Source organism: Triturus cristatus, chromosome 2_1, assembly GCF_964204655.1.
Source record: "Triturus cristatus chromosome 2_1, aTriCri1.1, whole genome shotgun sequence".
Taxonomy (NCBI): Eukaryota; Metazoa; Chordata; class Amphibia; order Caudata; family Salamandridae; genus Triturus; species Triturus cristatus.
In genome coordinates this window covers 46061618-46079520 of record NC_140581.1, presented here as the reverse complement: position 1 = coordinate 46079520, position 17903 = coordinate 46061618, and the positions used below count along the sequence as shown (strand labels likewise).

Below are 17903 nucleotides of genomic sequence, written 5' to 3'. Positions count from 1 at the left end.
ACAAATACAAATAAATGACTAATTACCCATTTTCAATAATATCAAACACATAAAATATATTTATCTTATTACAAAAATAATTACTGTGTGTAACATATTTATACATATTGTCCAAAATATATTAACACACATTAATAATATTTGTAATAAAATAAAAATAAACAATAATATTAAACAATACCCACCCACAAAAAATAATAATAAATTAACTTACCAAGTTTATTCCAAAGTCTAAAAAATCCATTTTCTGCTTACACAATCCAAATTTTAAAAAAAATGTTCCCAAAAAAAAATGCAAAAATACAACTGGCGATTAAATCCATAAGCCATTCACCAAATATCCTTCGAAAAACCATGAAAAACCCGAAAATAGCTAAAAATATTAAAAAACGATCCATGAAAACCGAAACATTTAAAGAAGTGTAAAAAACATATTGTTCAATAAAACGAACACACACTTCTTTAAAAAAAAAAACGAGTCCATCCGAAACGAATAACCTAGAAAAGAAATTGTAAAAACAAAGCAACATACATTCCCACCCACATAAAACAACACATAAACACTTACTAACAATAATACTAGATTGAAAACAGTTCTAAATATACATTAAACACCTTAAACCTAACTTTTGAAACATGCGTACACATCGTTAAAAACACGTAAAAACACAACACGCAACTCTAACACATAACATTTCCAAATATAACTAATATATGTACAGCTACACTAAACATTATCTAACTAGGCAAAAAATAAAGTTTAAAACCATCTAAAACATATAAAACAAACCTTACCTTTCACGACGCGAAGTAACTCCCAACCGCGAGCTTCCCTTCAAACCAAATGACCCAAAACAACATTACCGGGTTACAAAATAGAGTGTCCAAAACATAATAAAACATTTAACTATACTAAAAACCCCTAAATAAATCAGGTAAAACAGTAAATTCACACACAAATATTTTATATTATTTAGGAAAAATAGACCTATTTTTTTCATTTACTTACAAATTGTCAACAAATGTTCATAATGTGTAAAATTATAGAAATAAATATTTTAAAATTTAAAATATTTATTATTATAATTTCTAAAAAGATAATACTACAGAACAATGTATGAAAAATTGTTAAAATATTTTTTCATTAATGCTAAAATGTTATTTGTGTTAAAAATATGTATTTTTTGAAAACATTGTAAAAATAATTAATATTAATATTTTACATATTAATATTAATAAAAAAGGTATAACATGTTTGTACTACAAATATTAAAATGTGTATATATGTGAAAATATTTGTGAAAAGTTTTGTATAAAGATTTACAAAACCTATTACTATGTTAAATTTAATTTAAAACACTACATTGTACAACATTGTTAATAATATTTATAATTTACTAAAAAATGTTAGAAAAAATACTTAATGTACATAAAATTTGTTCAGACCTATATTCAATATGTTTGAATGTAATTACAATGTAAATAATGCTATTTCTGAATGATCTTACTCAAATGAATAAACAATAAAAAAATCTAAAAAACTACAATAAAAACAATGTTTTTGTCTTATTAATTGTATTTCTCTGATTATTAATATTAATCTTATATTATGAATATTTAACATATAGAATTTTTATTTTTTTAAAAATTAAAAATCAATAAATATTATAAAATTACAGAATGCCATTACCCATTATTCCAAGACAAAATATTCATATATTTTTCCTAATATTAATATTAAATATTCCAAACATATCACATTTAAACTTTACATGTATATATTATCCTAAACTATAAATATTGAATTAATGAGTACAAATCCAATATATAATAATACAATACAAATAATATTCACTTAAATATATTTTTATTATTGTTATATCAATGTAATTTAAATTAATTAAATACCAGACAGATTTGAGTAGGTGCTGGACACTGACCATAAATAATTTAATATTCCCACTCCAGTCTATAATAAATTAAAGTAGGTGCTGGACAGTGACCATAAATAATTTACTATTCCCACTCCACTCTATAATAAATTAGAATAGGTGCTGGACAGTGACCATAAATAATTTACTATTCCCACTCCAGTCTATAAAAAATTAGAGTAGGTGCTGGACACTAACCATAAATAATTTACTATTCCCACTCCAGTCTACAATAAATTAGAGTAGGTGCTGGACACTGACCATAAATAATTTACTATTCCCACTCCAGTCTATGAAAAATTAGAGTAAGTGCTGGACAGTGACCATAAATAATTTACTATTCCCACTCCAGTCTATAAAAAATTAGAGTAGGTGCTGGACAGTGACCATAAATAATTTACTATTCCCACTCCAGTCTATAAAAAATTAGAGTAGGTGCTGGACACTAAACAAAAATAATTTACTATTCCCACTCCAGTCTACAATAAATTAGAGTAGGTGCTGGACACTAACCATAAATAATTTACTATTCCCACTCCACTCTAGAAAAAATTAGAGTAAGTGCTGGACACTGACCATACATAATTTACTATTCCCACTCCAGTCTATAAAAAATTAGAGTAGGTGCTGGACAGTGACCATAAATAATTTACTATTCCCACTCCAGTCTATAATAAATTAAAGTAGTTGCTGGACACTAACCATAAAGAATTTACTATTCCCACTCCAGTCTATGAAAAATTAGAGTAAGTGCTGGACAGTGACCATAAATAATTTACTATTACCACTCCAGTCTATAATAAATTAGAGTAGGTGCTGGACAGTCACCATAAATAATTTACTATTCCCACTCCAGTCTATAAAAAATTAGAGTAGGTGCTGGACAGTGACCATAAATAATTTACTATTCCCACTCCAGTCTATAATAAATTAGAGTAGGTGCTGGACACTAACCATAAATAATTTACTATTCCCACTCCAGTCTACAATAAAATAGAGTAGGTGCTGGACACTAACCATAAAAAATTTACTATTCCTACTCCAGTCTATAATAAATTAGAATAGGTGCTGGACACTGACCATAAATAATTTACTATTCCCACTCCAGTCTATCAAAAATTAGAGTAAGTGCTGGACAGTGACCATAAATAATTTACTATTCCCACTCCAGTCTATAATAAATTAGAGTAGGTGCTGGACACTAACCATAACTAATTTACTATTCCCACTCCAGTCTATAATAAATTAGAGTAGGTGCTGGACACTAACCAAAAATAATTTACTATTCCCACTCCAGTCTACAATAAAATAGAGTAGGTGCTGGACACTAACCATAAAAAATTTACTATTCCTACTCCAGTCTATAATAAATTAGAGTAGGTGCTGGACACTGACCATAAATAATTTACTATTCCCACTCCAGTCTATCAAAAATTAGAGTAAGTGCTGGACAGTGACCATAAATAATTTACTATTCCCACTCCAGTCTATAATAAATTAGAGTAGGCGCTGGACACTAACCATAACTAATTTACTATTCCCACTCCAGTCTATAAAAAATTAGAGTAGGTGCTGGACACTGACCATAAATAATTTACTATTCCCACTCCAGTCTATAATAAATTAGAATAGTTGCTGGACAGTGACCATAAATAATTTACTATTCCCACTCCAGTCTATAATAAATTATAGTAGGTGCTGGACACTGACCATAAATAATTTACTATTCCCACTCCAGTCTATCAAAAATTAGAGTAAGTGCTGGACAGTGACCATAAATAATTTACTATTCCCACTCCAGTCTATAATAAATTAGAGTAGGTGCTGGACACTAACCATAACTAATTTACTATTCCCACTCCAGTCTATAATAAATTAGAGTAGGTGCTGGACACTAACCATAAATAATTTACTATTCCCACTCCAGTCTACAATAAAATAGAGTAGGTGCTGGACACTAACCATAAAAAATTTACTATTCCTACTCCAGTCTATAATAAATTAAAGTAGGTGCTGGACACTGACCATAAATAATTTACTATTCCCACTCCAGTCTATCAAAAATTAGAGTAAGTGCTGGACAGTGACCATAAATAATTTACTATTCCCACTCCAGTCTATAATAAATTAGAGTAGGTGCTGGACACTAACCATAACTAATTTACTATTCCCACTCCAGTCTATAAAAAATTAGAGTAGGTGCTGGACACTGACCATAAATAATTTACTATTCCCACTCCAGTCTATAATAAATTAGAATAGTTGCTGGACAGTGACCATAAATAATTTACTATTCCCACTCCAGTCTATAATAAATTAGAGTAGGTGCTGGACACTAACCATAAATAATTTACTATTCCCACTCCAGTCTACAATAAATTAGAGTAGGTGCTGGACACTGACCATAAATAATTTACTATTTCCACTCCAGTCTATGAAAAATTTGAGTAAGTGCTGGACAGTGACCATAAATAATTTACTATTCCCACTCCAGTCTATAAAAAATTAGAGTAGGTGCTGGACAGTGACCATAAATAATTTACTATTCCCACTCCAGTCTATAATAAATTAGAGTAGGTGCTGGACACTAACCATAAATAATTTACTATTCCCACTCCAGTCTACAATAAATTAGAGTAGATGCTGGACACTGACCATAAATAATTAACTATTCCCACTCCAGTCTATGAAAAATTAGAGTAAGTGCTGGACAGTGACCATAAATAATTTACTATTCCCACTCCAATCTATATTGAATTAGGGTGACTATATATTTTTTATTTTTTAAAACAATTACTAATTTGTAAACACTACCCACACTTATCCCCTATAAATCCTACATCACTCTTATTAAATGAATTATCTTCTTAAAATTGTTAAATATTAATTCAAAGAACATTTCTAAATGTAAATAATTTTTTATTAATACTAAAAAAAAATTCTATTTCTAAAACACTCCCCACCCTTATCCCCTATAACCCCAAAATACCACTTATGACATTTATTTTATTATTAAAATGTTTTAAATTTTCTTTTATTAAGAAATTCGAAATTTCCATTATATTTTCAAAATATAAAATATTACATATATTTAGAAAGCACTCCCCACCTTTATCCCCTATAACCCCCAATTCCCACTTATTACATTTATTGTATTAGTAATTTTTTTCATTCTATTTTTTAAACCCAAAAATGAAATTTCTATTTTGTTTTATAAAATATTAAATATTTTTCTAAAACACTCCCCACCCTTATCCCTTATAACACCAAAATCCCACTTATTAAATATATTTTATTAGTAAAATATTTAATTGTAAATGTAAATTCAAAAATTTAAATTTAAATTTTTGGTAATTCAATATTAAATAATAAATATATATCTAAAACACTTCCCACCATTATCCCCTATAACCCCAAAATCCCACGTATTACATTTATTTTCTTATGACAATTTCCAAATTTAAATTTTTAAAAATAATTTGAAAATTTTGTATTTGTAAATATCCTAATTCTAAATTTATATCATAAATTCTTTAATTTTATTATTAAAATTTTTATTTTGAAATTTTCATAACAAAATTGAAATATTTTTTTTTAATTCAATATTAAATATATATCTAAAACACTCCCCACCCTTATCCCCTATAACCCCAAAATCCCACGTATTACATTTATTTTCTTATGACAATTTCCAAATTTAAATTTTTATAAATAATTTGAAAAATTTTTATTTGTAAATATCCTAATTCAAAATTTATATCATAAATTCTTTAATTTTATTATTAAAATTTTTATTTAGAAATTTTCATAACAAAATTGAAATATTTTTTTTTAATTCAATATTAAATATATATCTAAAACACTACCCACCCTTATCCCCTATAACCCCAAAATCCCACTTATTACATTAATTTTATTATTACAATTTTCAAATTTTAAATTTGAAAACAAATTTGATTTTTTTTTTTTTTTTAAATATAATCTTTCAAATTTTATATTCTAAAATATTAAATTTATTATTTAATTCCAAAACACTCCCCACCCTTAACCCCTATATACACAACATCCCACTAACAATATTTTTTTTCATAATTAAAATTTAAATATTACAATTTTGTTCAAAATTTAATTTCAAATTCTACAAAAATTTATTACAATATCTAATTTCAAATATATTTTTTTAAAACACTCCCCACCCTTATCCCCTATAAACCCAACATCCCGCTCCTAAAATTATATATCAAAATTTAAAAAATTATATTAATAATATTTCTATAATTATATCCTAAAATATTAAATGTAATATTTATTTCCAAAATACTCCCCACCCTTAACCCCTATATACACAACATCCCACTAAAAATTATTTTTTTCAAAATTAAATTTTAAATATTTAAATTTTGTTCAAAATTTAAATTTAAATTCTACAAACATTTATTAAAATATTTAATTTCAAATATATATTTTTAAAACACTCCCCACCCTTATCCCCTATAAACCCAACATCCCGCTCCTAAAATTATATATCAAAATTTAAAAATTTATATTAATAGAAACAAAATTTTTATATTTAATACATTTAAATAAACATTTCCTGACACTTCTAAACAATAATTTTTAACAAATCACAAAGTGACTTAATACTATACTTTTTCGATATTTTTACTACACGATATTCTGTCTTTCGATATACTATACCTCGATATTTTACTACACATCACAATCTCGACATTTTTTACATCTATATTATTGACAGAGATATATTGTTCCATCGATATTTTGACTTCGATATTTCTGTATATCGATATTACATTTCCGATATTTTGTCTACTCACCAAATGCAACACTATACTCTCAAAGTACCTTGGATGCGTAACGCAATACAAACAAAAGGGTCTCAGGGAAGGCCATGCATCAGTTCCTTGCTTCGGGGGAGGCGGCACACCTCATACTTACTGCAGCACAGGGGAGGCGATGTTTTTACTGCAGTTACGATGCGACAAGATGGCACCTCGATGGGATGCAACGATCCTGTGCGATGCAACAAAATGGCGTGTGGTGAAATCAGTGGTTTCTTGAGCCGCGACAGGCCCTTCGACGCGCTTCTCCAGTGATGCAACACGCTTCTTCGGCGCTGCGACGGCAACAGCTGCGGCGGGGACACGCTTCTTCCTCGTTGCGTCGCGCTTCCAGCTCCCAGCAACACGCAGACTCTAGAGGTCCTAAAACCACAGCAGGCACCTCTCTGCAGGTAGAATTCCCAGCAAGGAAATTCATGGGGAGCTGGTGGTGATGTCTTTGTGCCCCAATATTTATACTACAAAATCCTTTGTTCTCAGAAGGCAGAGAGTGTCTGTACCCAGCCCAAACCAGTTCTGTTCTCCCTGGTGCAGCTTCCTGGCAGGAGGTCGCGACAGCATTGTTGAAAGCAGATCTGGCTGAGGGAGCTGAAAAGAAATCTCCTGCCCTACTCTCTGCTCTATGTAGGCTCAGGCAAGTGAAAGGAAATCTCTTCCCCCTACTCTCTATTCGACGCACATCCTATTCAGCCCAGCCTTCTCCAGCCTCCTGTCACTCACAAACCAGACATGTAGTACACAAACCTAGCAGAGGCATACTGGATGGTTAGGCAAGAAAATACCTACTTTCTAAAAGTGGTATTTTCAAACACAGAATGTAAAAATCACCCACACTAAAAGACGTGTTTTAACATTCTGAGTTCAGGCATACTAAACTCGTTTTTCTACCTTGTTCCCTGAGTCAGTTAAGATTATAAGATGTTATAATCAAACTGCCCATTCTGGCCTTCGGAAACAGGTAGCCTTGCAATAGTGGAAAACGAAATTAGCTGCAATTCACTATCAGGACATGCCACACACACCAGGGCATGTCCTACCATTCACATAGAATGCACCCTGCCCATAGGTGTACCTTGGGCCTACCTTAGGGGTGACTAACATTTAGAAAAGGGAAGGTTTAGGGACTGGCAAGTGTCTGCACTTGCCAAGGTCACATGGCAGTCCTAGACTGCACACTGGCTCTGCAATGGCAGGCCTGAGCCATATTTTACAAGCTGCTACTGTGGGTGGCACAATCAGTGCTGCAAGCCCACCAGCAGCATTTGATTTATAGGCCCTGGGCACTCATGGTGCACTGTACTATGGTCTGACAAGTAAATCAAATAAGCCAATCATGAAGTCACTAATCCATCCCAAGAATTTACAACAGGGAGCACTTGCACTTTGGCACTAAACAGCAGTCGCAAAGTGCTCAAAGCATCTAGACAAGCAAAAACATATCAAAAACATAGGAGGCAACAGTGAAAAAATGGAATGCAGACCCACACCAATGGGGCCAGGTCTAACAGCTGTCATATGGGGAAACATCCTTTTGCATGCAGTCAAAACCACACAGTGGCTTTACAACATAAATGCAGCATTTCCAGGCCATCCGTTAGCATGCAAGTTGCTACAATGACTATCTTTAGAGAGTGCGATGTTGGAATGGTGTTGGATTTTAAGTCCAACACCTTCCCTACTAATATACAGAAGGAATAGTAATTTATACTGTTCCAAAGTCCAGCACTTCTGTAGAGTAAGTAGTTGCAATGACTTACGCGCTAAAGGAATGGGTGGTAACAACGCAGTCATTGTTTAGACTGTGTTGTTAAGCCACGCATGATTTAGGCATGGAAGTTCTGTCATACAACCATCATATGTGTTTGCTACTCATTCTACTGGGTGCTGGGGGAGTCTCTGACTCGATCCACTGGGTATCAGGACTTCCCTACTGTCTCTGATGACTAGCATGTATACCCTGAGGTCTTTAAATAAATTTAGATATAGCTTATGAAAGCATCTTTCAGGATGAGCATGTCCCTCAATCTTTCTCTACTCCTTGTAAGAATACAGGTTTTCTGCAATTGTAGAGCTGATTAAACGTGGTTCAATATTGACCTCAGGGAAGGATAGTGGTCTTGGGAGTGGGCCTTTGTCTGATGAGATTAGGGCCTCTTCCTGAAAATGTTGCAGCACTCAGACCACTGCCAGGCTTTCCCCAATAGTTCTGCATCGGGCTGAGTCATGGCTGGTAGGAAAGATCTCTCTTCTTCTAATAGGAAGGCAGTGCTTTGAGCTATGCAGCACTGTCAAGAGCTGTTAGCCAGACAGTTGCCTTAATCTCAATGGTGGTAAAACAGAGATGTTGGTTGTTGGTAATAACCTCTCAAGGTGGAACGAACTAGTGTGGCCAGAATACCTTGGAGAGCCTTGACAACCTTCTCAGGCATTAAAAAGTTTAGGTTTTTGGTAGGAGTGGGTGGTAGACTCTCCCACGCCGGCAGAGTTCACAGAGTTTTGGCATTCTGCACTCCACTTGGAGTATGGAGTTTGGCACAATAACTCCACCAACCGCTGTTCACTGCAGCAATTTCTTCTTTCTTCGGCACAGTAGTAGTTGTGCACTGCTAAGTCCCCCGTACTACCACCGCCTTCTTTTCTCATTCTGCCCGCCCCTTCCTGGAGTATCGTCACTCTCTGATGGCACACAACTTTGATGATGTCATCAATTCGTGCTTTAGGTGCCTCACAAAAGACTTGTTCTCAAATGAATATTACTCTGCCTACATCCCTGTTGAAGTCAGAGGGCCAAGGCGCTGTTTTGAGGGGAGCAGATAGTCCCCTGCTTATTTACCGCAGGGTAGCTCCTGTGGGGCCTGTCTCATCGAGGCAAAATTGAATAAAGATATGGGAGAAGCAAATATTTTCAGTAACCAGGCGTATTTTGACACTTCGGGCTCTCCATAGGAAGGCAGAGGGACCTAGGCACCCACCACATGCACTCTCAGACTCTCATAGAAGTTGCAAGGAAACACAGGGACCCTAAAGTCTCCTTCGGTCACTTACGGGGCTCAGGGGTACCCTTTTGAGATGCAGTATTCCTAGCTGGCTGTTCTGTGCCTCGAAGCTTTGGAAAGTGGATGGGTGGCAATTCTGGAAGTCAAATAAGAGCTATGAGGCATTATTCTCTTTCCCATGGCACTCTGCTGTATCTTGTATTTTTTAGCTGTATGCTTTAAGCATTGGAATATTGAAGAGTCTATTCTTTTGATTTACTTGTAGACGATTTAGGAAAATTAGATTTCTTTTGGTGCGGTTATTTGTTGTTTATCGGCAGTGTTTCTGTCACTGCATTGTGATTTGTGTCTGTTTTACTGCACTGTGCTTTGTTACCAATTTACTCCACTGCAGTGTGACTTTAGTATTTGGCTACTGTGTGTGCTGCACCCAATCTGCTTCACTGCAGAGTACATTGTGCCTGGTGTGCTTGACTGCAGTGTCCAGTCTTGATGCTTTTCAATGCAGTGCTCTGCACAATCCCTGCAGCGAGCTTTGTGCCTGATGTAAGACATTGCAGTAGGCTTGCTTTATGACTTTTATGCTTCATTGCAATTGTGCTTCTCCACGGTGTGCTCAGTCCCAATGCCCTCCACTGAAGAGTGTTATTTATGCAGACACTAAGCAGCTCCACTCATGAGCAGAACTCTGATTTCCTCATAAACTCGGTCAAGGCCTAGTTTTTGGCTGGACAACAAATTGTTAATAGAAAGTCAAGCCAAGAAATTGTCAACAACATGCTGTAACACCCAAACTGAACTGAACTGTTGAACCCTCCCCTCTTATCTGCCTCTTTAATATTGGATCCATGATGATCATGTTAGAAAAGGAAAGTAGATTGTGACATTGCAAAACCTATATGAGTGTTTTTGCTGCTGTGAAGCATAGCTCACATCATTGAATCTCACAAAAGTTAGTCATTTCTGAGATGTATCCTTTTTGGTGGACATCATGCTTCATTCTACACTTTATTCCTTTGAATGATAAAGTGTCACTCAAAGTGTCACACATAAGGCATCCAAGTGTCACACATAGGCACACTGAAAACATGTGAAAACTGAAAGCTTGGGAGCTAAGGAGACTCCTATGTCAGACAGAAAGACCACCATGAAGTGGCGATGTGAAGCAGACAGACATGTGCAGGCGCCTCATCTCACTTTCACTTTCTTTCTACCTTTCAGAGGCGCTCGACCATGGGGAGGTCACCTATGCCAATATCAGGGTCCCAGGAAGGGACCCTCGACCTGAATCCACGGATAGGAGCAATGGTAAACGTCCTTACTGATCAGTACTTGGTAATGCATGTGAATTGTAAAATGCTTGTGGATTGGGTGACTGTGGAAAGAGTATAGAAAGCAACAGGGAGTCCAGTTCAGCCCATGTTACCTCAGGATAAGATGCTTGTTGGCATTAAAATAATATTATCCGAGGTTCACCACAAAGCTTGACAAAACAAAAATGTTTTATTTGTATTAAAAATATATAAATTTTCTGGTTGGGAAAGAGGAAGGAAAACTGCATGCAGGTTTCGAAGTATTTAGTCCCCAACAAATGATTCAGTAACGAATACAGAGCACTGGATGCCACACTGTTAGGACTGGAAACAAATTAAATAATGGCTTGATGAACATAAACAAAAATAGCATTAGGGTTAGCTAATACATAATTGGTAAATATTCGGTTATTTTATAGCTCAGTGAGTGAGCCATTTATTAGCTATTTTGCCTTTGGTGGAAATGCTTTAAAAAGAAAAAATCAAACCTAGAAATCAAACAATAAAGCAGGCCTCCATTCTCATACTTTCTAAAACCTTTTTTGTGACCACTGATGCATTTTTTTTTGTTTTATATAGCACAAACTTGAACCAAAGGTATCAGAGCGCTTTACGTGAGCAACAGTTACGTTACAGACGGGCACATTCATGTTTTTTTGTCAGGCACAGGGAGATTAAGGGGCCTATTATGATGGCGGGCGGATCGCCACCACCGGCCTCCACCAAAGTGAAACGGCAAGAATGCGCCGTATTTAAGCAATACAGTGCATTCCTATCCTTTCTCCCGGTGCTGGCGCTGTTTCGACAGCCTAGCACTAACGTAGGCAACCTGGCACCAGGATTTTACGCAGGAAGGGGCACCTTCCTGCTCGAAAACAGTTTTTAGTATTGTTTCCCAGCAGAATGCAGCACACACACAAAGAGGGCGCCTCACCTTGAGAGGCGTACGGATATGGCACTTCCCCCTGGTTTACAGGTCTTTCTTGTGTCTCATTCTTCCTCTCTTTATGGTACTTTTTATAAAACTAGGGAGTTGTGTGCCTTCTTTAGTCTCACCCCTGCTTTTGCTGCCATTTGTTGCCTGGTTCCCTTGCACAGGTTCATGTTGGCCTTTTTCAGAGTTTATGGCACCCAAAATCTTTAAGAACCATTTGAGGGTCTGGAGGCCCTGAGAGACTCCTTCAATGTGTCCCGTGAGGGGGGCCTTCCTTTCTCCACAGAAAGCAGTAGTCTCAAGGGGGGCTACTAGACTTACTCACCACACGACATTTCAGAAGGCAGCATTCCAGTTTTTTGGGGTGGTGTCAGGGTGTAGTAGGTACACCTTGCACTAATAACTCTTGGTGGCAATTACAATCCGGTAAAAATTTTCCCCGAACGACTCGTATCCGGTCTTTTTACCGTACGAATCGTACAAGTGCCGTACAAACTGCCAATTACGATTCGCATGGGAAAAAGACCATACGAATCGCATTGGGAATCATTCCCCACACGTCCTCAGGTCGGAAAATATGTCCGACACGTACCCGGACGATTTACCGTACAAATGTGAAAAGTGAAGTCCGACCGCGGAATCACGATCCATCCCGTGCGTCAGAAGTTACAACCGTATGGAAAAAACACTGTCCGCACCGAACACCCATAGCAACCATGGAGACATGTGCCCACATACGCGCCTAACACCCCCCCAGCCCCCGTACGTTCGAGTCATACCCCCCGTGTATGTACACCCCCGTGTATGTACACCCCCCCTGTATGTACACCCCTGTACGTGTCGTACCCCCGTGTATGTACACCCGTGTATGTGTCGTACCCCCTTGTATGTACACCCGTGTACGTGTCGTACCCTGTGTATGTACACTCGTGTACGTGTTGTACCCCCCCGTATGTACACCCCTGTACGTGTCGTACCCCCCGTGTATGTACACCCGTGTACGTGTCGTACCCCCGTGTATGTACACCCCTGTACGTGTCGTACCCCCCCGTGTATGTACACCCGTGTACGTGTCGTACCCCCCGTGTATGTACACCCGTGTACGTGTCGTACCCCCCCCTGTATGTACACCCGTGTACGTGTCGTACCCCCCGTGTATGTACACCCATGTACGTGTCATACCCCCCCTGTATGTACACCCCTGTACGTGTCGTACCCCCCGTGTATGTACACCCGTGTACGTGTCGTACCCCCGTGTATGTACACCCGTGTACATGTCGCACCCCCGTGTATGTACACCCGTGTACGTGTCCTACCCCCCTGTATGTACACCCCTGTACATGTCGTACCACCCGTGTATGTACACCCGTGTACGTGTAGTACCCCCGTGTATGTACACCCGTGTACGTGTCGTACCCCCGTGTATGTACACCCGTGTACGTGTCATACCCCCCCCTGTATGTACACCCGTGTACGTGTCCTACCCCCCTGTATGTACACCCGTGTACGTATCGTACCCCCCGTGTATGTACACCCGTGTACGTGTCGTACCCCCGTGTATGTACACCCGTGTACGTATCGTACCCCCCGTGTATGTACACCCGTGTACGTGTCGTACCCCCCTGTATGTACACCCGTGTACGTGTCGTACCCCCCGTGTATGTACACCCGTGTACGTGTCCTACCCCCCCTGTATGTACACCCGTGTACGTATCGTACCCCCCGTGTATGTACACCCGTGTACGTGTCGCATCCCCCCCTGTATGTACACCCGTGTACATGTCGTACCCCCCGTGTATGTACACCCGTGTACGTGTCGTACCCCCGTGTATGTATACCCGTGTACGTGTCCTACCCCCCCTGTATGTACACCCCTGTACGTGTCTTACCCCCCCCGTGTATGTACACCCGTGTACGTGTCGTACCCCCCGTGCATGTACACCCATGTACGTGTCGTACCCCCCCGTGTATGTACACCCCTGTACGTGTCGTACCCCCCCCTCTACATTCGTGTCGTACCCCCGTGTATCTACACCCGTGTACGTTAGAGTCGTACCCCCACCCGCGTATGCATGGAGCGTACCCCCACCACAACATTCTAAGTACGGAGCGCACCCCAGGCCCCAACATCACAACCGCATGTATGAGTCGTACCAAGCCACACACAAGGACAGCACTGTACAACAAAATGGCCCATGTACACACCGTACACACGCTAAAAACACACGTACACAACCAGGACAAACCAAAACGACACAAGAATACACCATTCGAATGGCACAAAGCCACAAAACATGTCCAACGACCACTAAAACAACACATTCACTGACCTGCAACTGCCAAAAACAAACAGAGGCCCAAAACACCACCACTCCTTATAACACACCCACCCAAAGTTCAAACACAGCCACACCCACCAATGGACCAATAAAAAGGGCCCACACACACAAACCATGAGCCTTTGCAACAGACTCACTGCTGCCAGACCCCACAGACAACCTACAGCACCATACTAGAACCTGTACCACACCTTACACTTGCACACCTTCACACACACACCTTCACAAACACCCCCTCATCAAATTCACACACACACCTGCACAACCACACCCACACACCCACAACCATCCACACACACCCCCCCACCATCCACACCCACACCCCTCACCATGCCCACTAACAAGAATCCAAAGTTCACTAGCCGAGAGTTGGAGGTCCTTGTCGATAAAATCCTCAGAGTCGAGCCACACCTCTTTGGAACATTGGTCAGACAGACCAGCATTTCAGCAAAAATAGCCATGCGGCAGACCATCGTCGATGCTGTGAATGCTGTTGCGGACACCAGAAGGAACAAGCAGGAATGCCAAGCCAGGTGGTACGATCTGCGGAGGAGGGTCCGAGCCAAGATGACGGATGAACACAACCAGGCCAACGTCACTGGGGGAGGGCCGTCCCGCAGACCCGTACACTACCATCCCTGGGAGGAGAGGGTGATGGCCATACTGCCGGTGGAGGCAGTCGAAGGATTAGGAGGACTCCGAGACCCGGGTGAGTACACAAACAACGCACCTCACATGGGGGGAACGTCATCCACAACCAAACTCACAAACAGGCACGCAACCACCCCAAGCTATCGCATGACTCAACCACACTCCATGAACTCGCACATGCCACTGGCGCCACCATGCCCCATGCACCTAGCTGGACAATGTCAAGTCACAGGCCACAGAACACACCAACACATGACACGGTAACCCGGATGGCGGGAGGGTGGGCCCCAAAAATCACATAGTGCAACTCAGAAGCAGACAACAATGCCCTCTGCCCATATGGCCTAGGTCACAGCCAGACAAACAGTGTGTCTCCACACAGGAAAGACTTGCCAGCAAATGGCGGACGCCTTGCATTAACACATGGGGGTGAAGGCACGCTTTTGCACATGACAGCAGCTAATGAACAGCCAACACTGTGAAAGAGTGGCAGCACACACCACCACAGCAGCAGCGCAGACACAGACACTACACCCAATGGGTGCCTGGAGATCAGAAACAAACTCACATCAACAAGCCAAGGGCCATTCAAAGATCTGCAAAAAGTGTGTGCCTAGGAAGCTGGGCTGAGGTGACAGAGGGTGACACACAGAGGGAGGGAGAGGGGGACAGAGAGGGAGGGAGACACAGGAAGACGGACAGAGGGAGGAGGCCGACACACAGAGGGAGGGAGAGGGGGACAGAGAGGGAGGGAGACACAGGGAGACGGACAGAGGGAGGAGGCCGACACACAGAGGGAGGGAGAGGGGGACAGAGAGGGAGGGAGACACAGGGAGACGGACAGAGGGAGGAGGCCGACACACAGAGGGAGGGAGAGGGGGACAGAGAGGGAGGGAGACACAGGGAGACAGACAGAGGGAGGAGGCCGACACACAGAAGGAGGGAGAGGGGGACAGAGAGGGAGGGAGACACAGGGAGAGCAAATCAGCCTTGTGGTGTGTGGGAATGTCTGCTCGTCAGCAGGTGGACTGCGTGCATGTAGACAAGGGTGGCCAGTGCCAGCACCCCCCCTCTCCTCCATGGCAAAACACAGGGCCATGTCACAACCTGTGCACGAGCACAACAACAGCTACCTGCATCATTGAAGTGTGTGGAACAACTTCATGTGCCCACGTACAGTGCAACACGGAAGGCGCCAATGCACGGCTCGCCACACCTGCCCACTCCACTGCTGACTGCAGTCACACTTGACACAGCAAGTAAGACTGTGCCACACATAGTTAAAGTCGCCAAAGCTGTGCCCAAGGGACATACCCATGCACAAGTGCACTGTGAGTGGAATGCAAGACAGATCCAAATTCCCAGAGGAAATGTTCCAACTTTGAAACGAATGAAACATGGATGTTGCATGGAACAAAATTAACATTGTCTCTCTCACACACAGGTCAACGTCGTGGTTCACCCCCCAACACTGGGGGGGAAGACTCACAGGACCCGGCTCTGCGGGAGGCCGATCCCACCGGCAGCGACGACTCTCACCACTCTCTGGACGACCACGACCAACCTGGCCCCTCTGGTGTCCAACGACCTGCAGCACCTGCGTCAGGTACAATGGGGCCAACCACCACCCCCACTCCTGCCACATCCCAGGAGACACCCAGGATCCCTGCCCCACCACCACAAAGCAGCCAGTCTGTCCAGGAGGGACAAGGTTCTCCGGGCACCCAGGAGGAGGCAGGCAACACCACAAATGCCATCCCTCAGGGGTCCGGGAGACTCGATGTGCCCACAACGGCAGGCCAGGCGCAAGTGGGCAGGGGTGGTGGGAGTGGAGGACGGCGGAGGCGCCAGCCTGACCAGTTGGCTGGGGAACCGGTATATTCCCATGTCCGAAACATCCTGGACACATACCGGCAGGACACCACGGGCATGGCCTAGGTTGTGTCCACCCTCAACGATATGAAGGAGACCCTCGATGAGATCAAGACCCAGCAGGCCCAGCAACATGCGGAGCAACATGCCTGTCTACTGCAACACCGACGGAGGATGGAGGACAGACAGGCTGAGCTCGTGACGGTGTTCACGGGAATTCACAGTACACTCCGTCGGATGGCCGACAACATGGGCAACCCTCCCTGTGCCAGAAGGCGTAGAACATCACCATCCACAGGGAGGGATCAGGAGGAGGAGGAGGAAACATCCGATGGAGCATCCCAAACATCATCACGGCCTGCTTCTGAGGGTCCCCGCAGGAGGGCGGGTCATCCACGGAAAAGACCGTGAGGGTCGGCGCTACAGCACCATCTCCCAGGACACCTGGCCTGGCACCTGGCCCACTGGAGCAACAGCAGCACAGCATCAAAAGACATTCTCTGCCACATGGACTTGCTGGTCACTGTCTGACCAATGTTGACAAAGACTGTGGCATGGACTCTGAGGATTTCAAATGGCAAGGACACCAACTCCCCTAGGGAACTTTGGATTCCACACACCCGGAAAGCCCCTCATGTCAACCGCCCCCCCCCCCCCCACCAAAATAAAAAGTCACACCATGAAGAGAAGATGCCTACTGGTTGCATTATTACCTTACATGTGTCTTGTAAAGTCTAACCATGCCTGAGATGTCATTTGACTTCAACCATCCACACCCTGGGGCCTGAGTCTGGCACCGGACACACATGGGTCACATTGTATTAGGCAAGACAGACATGGAGCACCATACACACCCGTGATGGGCCCAACCAGCTGAGGGGGGGGAGCACAACCGTGCCGACAGACATATTGAGTACAGCGACAGCCATGCGCAGAGGTCAGGGATCATGTGGAGTGTCCTGGGGGGCACCCAGGTATGTGTAGACAGGTGGCAGAACCATGTCCTGC

At 41.4% G+C, this 17903-nt stretch overlaps 1 protein-coding gene across 2 annotated transcripts in view; it reads left to right on the top strand.

Annotated features, from left to right (window-relative positions):
* The window catches only part of LOC146863693 (uncharacterized), a 395333-nt gene that overhangs the window by 57071 nt on the left and 320359 nt on the right, over window positions 1–17903 (top strand). For both annotated transcript variants that reach the window (XM_085627827.1, XM_085627828.1), the window contains exon 2: window positions 11008–11094. In XM_085627827.1, the coding sequence (XP_085483953.1) occupies window positions 11008–11094 (87 nt within the window). The remainder of the gene's footprint in view (window positions 1–11007; window positions 11095–17903) is intronic.